Source organism: Pinus tabuliformis, chromosome 5_2 (assembly GCF_031772625.1).
Source record: "Pinus tabuliformis cultivar Carrire ecotype Pingquan chromosome 5_2, CPIR1, whole genome shotgun sequence".
Taxonomy (NCBI): Eukaryota; Viridiplantae; Streptophyta; class Pinopsida; order Pinales; family Pinaceae; genus Pinus; species Pinus tabuliformis.
In genome coordinates this window covers 852,031,071-852,039,604 of record NC_142306.1, presented here as the reverse complement: position 1 = coordinate 852,039,604, position 8,534 = coordinate 852,031,071, and the positions used below count along the sequence as shown (strand labels likewise).

The window sequence follows — 8,534 nt, the reverse complement described above, 5'->3', positions numbered from 1 at the left end:
TTTTAAACTTATGTATGTAATATATTAAATGTAAAAGATAGTGAATAGTGAAATACAAACACACATGAATCATAATGAACACCAAGGTATCATTTGGGAAACTTTTCGAAAAAAAGCCCACCTGAAAGATGAGGTTGATTTGCTCTCTTTTGTTTAAATGAAAATGATGCAAATACAAAGGAGAAGACACTATACATGGAGTTACTTGAGACCTGTGTCCCATGGGCTGCTGTAAAACAAAAACCCCCTCTAATATATTATCTCTCGATCTACTCTCAACTACTCTAGTCTACCATGGAAGAAAAATACTCTCAAATATAATGGAACCCCTTTTCTTCCTAGTGGCCTAGTTGTAGCACAACTTGATAGCCAACTAGGGATTAAGTTTGACTCATTCGACTTTGAACTAGAGTTACGACTTTGACCCTTCTAGAGTCTTCTTCATAGTCTCCATGTGGCTAGCCCCTTGTCCATGAGTAATGGGGACTGACGTGGCATCCTCTCAAATTATGGTGGTCAATCACAATAAGTCAACTTTCGTGAGACATAACTTTGTATTTAAACTCCAATTGACGTAATTCTTAGACCATTGGAAAGGTCTTTGTGTATATAGTGGTATCATAAGGTGCCCCCTTTAAGTGACAAAGTTTTTCCCTCATAAAGTGTCATTTAAGGCCTCAAACTGGCCCTGAAAGTTTTCACATCCCACTTCTCCAAACTGGGTCCCTTTACTAAAACTACTCCTATAAGTTGATTCCTTCAATTTTTCCACTCTAAAAGCATCAAGATAGATGACAAATTATATATGAATCCGATCAAAATCATATGCTATGGACATACATCATTTATAAAAGTAGATTTAACTATATATCACTAATGACATGACCACTCTCAATTTATTTAAATCTTTATAAGACTATACATTACTTAACCTGAGTTTTTTTAACTTTGAATTCATTTTGAAAGAGTTTTAAACACTTATTTAGACTTATTTGAAAATATTAATAATTCATAAACATAATTAGATTCCATATTTATTCATATAATATACACAAATAACAAACTTAGTAATTCTAAAAAAACTCAATAAACCTAACTACATCCGCAAAGACACATTTACAATAGATATGCCATAACTATGAAAGACACATTTACAATAGATATACCATAACTATGATCTGGACATAATACCAAAAACTCAAATGATAAGTCAATATCTCATAATTACTAAGCAAGGCAACTTATTTATGAATGAATCTCTCAAGCAGAAAATGAATTTGTCATGCATGCTCTTCTAACAACTTTTGCCAACAACTTTTGCCGAGAGGTACTATAAAATAGTTGCTCAAATATTTGTGGTTTTATGCACAATGTACACTACATGTAATATACAAAATGTGTAATAAATATTTGTGGTTTTATACACAATATACACTACATCTTATATACAAAATGTGTAATACATATATATGATTAGGTAATTATGGATTTGACATATATGAGTTTGGTAAATAAAATTTAGTATATTATTAGCGTAAACAAGTTTTATAAACCAAAAATGATCTGGTTTATTATGAAAAGCTAAAAAGTGTTTATTCAAATTTTCAATAACTTTCATTAGAAAGATGAGAAATTATTAAAAGATATTATTAAGTTTTATCTACATTATTACAATATTAGATGTAATTGTTAAAAACATATTGTTATATATCATTTTTTAAACCAAATGTTTTTAAAGTGTATTTAAAACATTTTAATCAGGTTTCATATCTTTAAGCATCACTTATCTATATTTTAATAATATTTTATATCTTTAAGGATCACTTAAATATATTTGAGTAATTTGAAATGAAAGAAAAAATAATTATTTTATTTCCTTACTAATCAAATTTCAAATAAAAAAACTAAATTTATTTCTTCTATTTTTAATATTTATTTTTAAATTTTAAATTTATATATTATATTTTAAAATATTATTTTTTAAGTTATAATATTAATTTGAAATATTGTATATACAAACTATTCATATCTTTGAAATATAGTATATACATCTATTCTTATATTTAAATCTTTGATATATGGTATATACATCTATTCTTATATTTAAGATGTGGTATATATATACCAGTGGAGAAATATACATGTATACTCATTCATATCCATCTACTTGCACCTCAAGGTTCCATATATACACATTACACCTCAAGATTCCATATATACACATTTATGATCAACTAACACCACAAGTTGAAATGACATCCTTGCCACCTGTGCAGTTTGTTTAGCTTATTCTGAACGAAACATTCAATTTCAGCACTGTACAAATGGAACAAGTGTGTAATGCACACTTAACACTACTAATTAAGTGGTCCTACTCCACTTGCATAAAAATCATATCGCACTCAAACTTTCAAATTCCTTACACAAACCTTTATTTTTGCAAACATCTCTGACATTTATTAAAATAAGAGAAGGCACACTATGCTTTAAGGTCTAACTTTAAAAAGGCGTGCTGACCACTCGAAAGAGGAGCCCCTCTTCTCATAAATTTTGGGTTCCTGCAGATGTATGAGAAAGAATGGTTAAAGTTTAAAATTTGAACACAGAAGGGAAAGGTGGGTTTTTGGAACAAATAAAGGCACTGGCTTTAGCTTTATTAGTATATTTGCCAAAGATGTAAAATATGTCTTTGTGAGTACAGATCCCAACTGTGATGTTCTGGATTGAGATGTTTGTTTGTTTCTTTTCAAAATGTGCTCCATTTTCTAATGGCTGTTAATCTCTCTGGCACACCCTTTTAAATATTAATTTGAGAACTTGCTTTCTAGTTTGTAATCGCTCTGGTGCTTTAAAACTTTTGACTGTCTGTTCTGTGCTGTTAGCTGAGCTAAGCAGCCTTTGTGAATTCAGCCAGTGGTAATAATCCATTTCCATAATACGGGGTCTGCTCTTTTTTATTCATTTGTTTCTTGGCTAGAGCAGGATTTCTGTTGCTATAGGTTTGTTGTTTTTGAAGTAAGGTTCATTTTGTTGGCATTCACAACACAATGCAATCCGAATGGGTTTTGATTTGGGTTTTAAGGCTTGTTGCAGTTTGATTGGGAGCTGATTTTTTCTTTGGTTTTGCACTGTAGAATATGCGGAGACTGACAGTTTCTTGGGCTTGATTCAGGACAGGAAATGTTCCAGCAAATATAGTTAGTTTTTCTGAAGAGTCAGAGCAACCATGAGTACTGCCAGATTTATTAAGTGTGTGACTGTGGGGGATGGTGCTGTGGGAAAGACTTGCATGCTTATTTCCTACACAAGCAACACATTTCCAACGGTAAGTGCATTCATATATGAATTTACCCTCTGATATAGCTGAATCAATATTGGGGTTTGAGGCCTAACAAATCCATGTCTTCATTGTAACAGCCGTTGCTTCATGTAGAGGCTTAGTGGGTTTTTGAGATTCTAGTGCATTGGACTGACCCATATTTGCATTTTGTGGCCAGGACTATGTACCAACAGTGTTTGATAACTTCAGTGCAAATGTAGTGGTGGATGGAAGTACAGTGAATCTTGGCCTCTGGGACACGGCGGGTAATGTGCCTCCTGCTTCTTATGTCAGTTGCAATAACTGTATTTCATCCATAAGCATTAAACAGGCTTTGAAAAACAAGCAAATGATTTTTCCCTTTCATGAAAAGAATAAAGTTGCAATAAATAGTTATGCATATTCCAAATACATTGCTCTGTAGTCCGGCTGTAGACTGGTAAATGTTTGCCAGTCCGTTGGGTTATGGTCTAGTAGACCGGTGGGAGTTTACCACAACTGGCCCAGGTTCAATTCCCGGTGTTTAGATGCTTTCACCTATGTCGGCCACGTGGGTATACCAAAGCCTTATGTTCCAGGAGATTGACCGCAGTCTGGCCAAAAATTGGGGAAGTTTCTGTTTTAAAAAGGGTTCTTACATACTCTATGGTTCCTTCACATGTCATTTCTACTGTACAATTCCTTTGAAATAACTTCTTCCGTAGCAAAGCTTTCTTTCTTCAGTTACAGATTTAAACCATGCGAAGTTGCAAGTTGTTATGAAAACGCATAGATCATGCTGCAAATTTTCCCTATTATGTCCTCCGGCATGTTGCTGTTATTTGCAAATGCAATATTTATGTACAAGGTACATCTGCCGGGAATGTTTACCAGTCCGTTGGCTATGGTCCTGTAGACCAGTTGGAGTTTACCACAACTGGCCAGGCTCAATTCCCGGTGTGTAAGCTCTTGCACCTGTTTCAGCCACGTGGGTATCCCCAAAGCCTTAACTCCCAGGAGATTGACCGCACTGTGGCAAAAAGGTTGAGAAGTTTATGTTTTTAAAAATGAGGTTATATATTCTCGAAGTTTCCTTCACATGTCGTTACGACTGTACAATTCCTTTGAGATAACCTCTTGGGTAGCAAAACTTTGTCTTCAGTTGGAGATTTAAACTATGCAAAGTTCCAGGTTGATATGAAAATGTGTATAGATTATACAGCAAGTTTTCCCAAGATGTCCTCTGGCATGTTGCATATTCCTATCAAACTCTTCTGGATGCATATTAGCGGTTACTTCTGAGAGACTTGTAGATTATATTGGTGGCAGAAAGGGGGAGTATGGCATATTTTTCATAGGTTAATAGTTGCAGACATATTATTGCAGGGCAAGAGGATTACAACAGGCTCAGGCCCCTGAGTTACAGAGGTGCAGATGTCTTCCTCCTGGCTTTCTCCTTGATCAGCAAGGCCAGTTATGAAAACATTTTCAAAAAGGTAATTGCTTACCATAGCTTTGTGTTTCATCTTTTTTTTTTGAAGTAGATTATGTTGGACATGGTTCTTGAAAGGAGAAATGTCTGCTTTAGGTTTGCATTTTTTTGAACTTTTGAAAATGATCCTCAAGATTTTTTCCTGTTTGCTTTGTGGTTCTTGTTTCTTATGTGTCAGTGGATTCCAGAATTGAGACACTACGCACCATCTGTGCCTATCATTTTGGTGGGGACAAAATTAGGTGGGGATAGGCTCATCCCCAATTAACTATCTTTAGTTGGACTGTTTTCTTAAATCGAGTTCTAATTTGTTTCCTGGTTTTCTCTGAAAATTCATTTTCTATGGCTACAGATTTACGAGAAGACAAACAGTTTTTTGCTGATCATCCCGGAGCAGCCCCAATCTCGACAGCTCAAGTGTGTTCTTTCTTCAGGAACCTGTGATTGCAATAAAGTCTCTTCTAAGTATAAGTTATCAAGAACTAGTGTTTCTGTTGCAGCCTTTGGTGCTATAGTTTTTATCTTAGAAATATTTTGCTTGTATTTTGGTGGAAGAAACTATGATAACATCAGTGATTATTGTGATTGAGACCCCTGTTTCCTGTTATAAGGTAAAGTTTGCTGTTATTATTGGAGAGTATATCATTACACCACGTTGTTTGTATCCTGTTAAAACTTCAGTTCTTCAACTATTCCTACATTGGCAATGACATCTTCTTGTCTGTTTGTGGCGCTGGGTATCTTGCATTTTATATTTTTTTCCAAGGAAAGAAATCAGCCTCTCTCTCAGCCTGAGTGTTAGAGTGTGGTTGCTGGTACCACCAGGCCAGCCCACAGGTATTCTTAAAAGTTCACAGGCACGGAACCATTACAGTAATAATTATCAAGGAATTATAGCTCATCAGCTAGAGTGTGGTTGGTGGTACCAGGCCAGCCCACACTTATACTCAAAAAGTTCACAAGTCTCAAAACCAATACAACAATATTCATAGGCACAAAACTGTTACAACAATAATTATCAATGCATTATAGCTCATCCTGTCACTTGCAAGGGCTTAAACCTGGGTATGAAAGATAACAACCATTCCACCCAACTATCCAAGATAACCCGAATTGACTATCTCTCATTTTACATAAATGTTCCTCATGTTTTCATCCCTGGCAAGCTTGTCTCGTTATTGCATCAACTTCGTTCAAGTTTTGCCAGTAAGAAAAGTGAGTTACATGGGTTCTAGCCTTACTTTTTCCTATGTAGAATATGGCCTTGTTGATTGTTTTGTGCATCTATCATTCATTATACTGTTGTCATACTTTATCCAATTACTTCCCTATAAGTTTTGATATTCTGGGAGCCTAGTGAGAACAATCACATTGGCATTTGACTATAGGATTTACATTTTCTGTACCTTATTATTTCCGAGGAATAACTTACACCAATATACATCTCTGTCTTGGCAGGGTGAAGATTTGAAGAAGCAAATCGGGGCTGCAGCATACATTGAATGCAGTTCTAAAACACAACAGGTATGCCCATGGAGAGAGATTTTGCAGGTATATCAAGGGAAAAACGCATTAATTTTAAATGACAAATACATATAAACTTGCAACATCATTACAAAGAATGGGGATAGTGGTATTTTTCCTAATGTAATTGACCTCATATGTCTCAAAGCTTGAGGTACTAAATTGGTCAGAGGGGAAGTTATAGTTTTTTTTGTAAAACTTTCCTGACAGTTGATTTACTGGGAATCACAAGGTACAGACAGACCAAATAGTCCTGTCAATCTAACAGTACCAAAAAGAACTCAAAAACTGCTGTGTGTTTGTTGTGGGCCTAGTGGGTCATCTTTAGGTGCATGTAATCATTATCTGCAGGCCTATTTTGAAATCAAGCCCTAGGATTGTATTGAAGTGCATGCAACTACTCGCTGAACGCAATGTAGAAAATTGTTATTCTCTCCCTTTCTGTTACAAATGCCTGGGTTGTTTAGTTGAATGCCATTTTCTATGGCTGTTTCGAAGTTGTTCCTTTCCTGTAATCTAATTACATGTGCCTTGTTGTTTGTATTAAATCTCGTTGACAACTTTTTTATCAGTTTCCGTCCATTCGAGTACACTCCTAGATCAGATTGACATTGGTTTCTATTTTCAAATCTCCTGAAGATATTCTGGTTTTACCTTTATTGCAGAATGTTAAGGCTGTTTTTGATGCCGCAATTAAGGTGGTTCTTCAACCACCAAAGCAAAAGAAACGCAGAAAGAAGCAAAGAACATGCTTTATTCTTTAAGGGCTTTATCTATCTTTGGCATCTGCAGAACTTTAAAGTGCATTATTTAATCAAAGGCTGGCATAATATTTCCCACGTACTTATGATTTGTTACTCTATGTTCAGTATGTTGAATTTATTGTAAAGCCAGATGCTCTGGCAAAAGGTCCTGGTTTTTTCATTTTATATCATTGCCTGCTGTGGTAATGGAGGACTGTTTTGAAATGTAATGAAAGTTGGGTGTACATGCATAGGATACTATGATGAGAGTGGTCAAATATTTTTTTTTGACCATGTAAGGTCTCAATTGCAGTTGAAGTCATACTGCTAAGAATCATGTTCAAGGCATGGAGGTGCTGTGCTCTTTGCCCTGTCAGAAAGCCATGTAATTTTTTATTACTGAGTTTGTCTGTATTGTCTCAATATGCAAGATTTACTTTAGTATATAAAAACCTACAGTTTCCAATTTCTACTGTTAAAGAAGTTGGTCATCATGTGCATCAAGCTCTTAGAATCTGTGCATCAATCTCTTAGAATCTGTGATTCTGTCCAACTGCATCACTTCATGTCAGCTTCTTGCTATTAATTAAAATAGCTATATTTTGAACATGAAATTTAATGACTAAAAGCCTCAAGGTGTTAAAAAATCACTTTCTCTGAACATGAAATTGAAATTTAATGAATGAAAGGCCCTAGTGCCCAAAATGTTTAATTTTTAAATAAGTGCTCAGTCCAACTTCATGACTTTAATGTCAACTAAAATGGCTATATTTTGAACATGACATTTAATGAATGAAAGGCACGAGTGTCCAAAATGTTTGTTTATTTTTTAAACAAGTGCTCCTAGATTTGCATGTATTCATCTAAAATACAATACAGAAATTCAAAATATTAGCCAACTGAAAGCTTAAAAGGTAAGCTTTTACAACACAGAAATTGAAAATGTTAGCCAACTGATGCTTGTGTTCATTGACACTGTAAAATACATTTGACTGCTTTTATCTAAGCCTTCATAGTTTCTGTGAATTTTATGCTTGTGTTCATTGACACTGTAAAATACATTTGACTGCTTTTATCTAAGTCTTCATAGTTTCTGTGAATATTTTTTTATAGTTTTAAAATTATATATTATTAAAAAAGGGATGTAAAGTGTTATCCTAGCTTCCAAGTATAAGCAATTTATATCAGTTGGTATTTAACTACCTTTATCTTTTCAAATTTATTGAAATTTTTATTGTCATAAAACATCAGATACCAATGTTGATTAAAAATATAATAATATGAATTATAAAAATGTTGATTAAAAATATATTAATATATATCATAAGAAAACATTACATGTGCAACATGTTTTGGAGTTAAAATCTTTTTGTATGGCAATTAAATTAAAAATGACGTTTATTAAATCTGTGTTTTGTCATTCGATTGTTATCTATTATATATTTTTATATATAAAAATATATAGGTATATGTTTTA

General features: G+C 34.0%; 1 protein-coding gene across 1 annotated transcript; it reads left to right on the top strand.

Moving 5' to 3' along the window:
* The first annotated feature begins 2,434 nt into the window (after positions 1-2,434).
* Positions 2,435-7,523, top strand: LOC149161984 (rac-like GTP-binding protein 5). Its single transcript, XM_089437110.1, has 8 exons — positions 2,435-2,615; positions 3,173-3,325; positions 3,498-3,585; positions 4,685-4,794; positions 4,969-5,032; positions 5,143-5,207; positions 6,249-6,314; positions 6,980-7,523. The coding sequence occupies exons 2-8, from the start codon at positions 3,227-3,229 to the stop codon at positions 7,076-7,078; spliced, it is 591 nt and encodes a 196-aa protein (XP_089293236.1). The 5' UTR covers positions 2,435-2,615; positions 3,173-3,226; the 3' UTR covers positions 7,079-7,523.
* Positions 7,524-8,534: the final 1,011 nt, after the last annotated feature.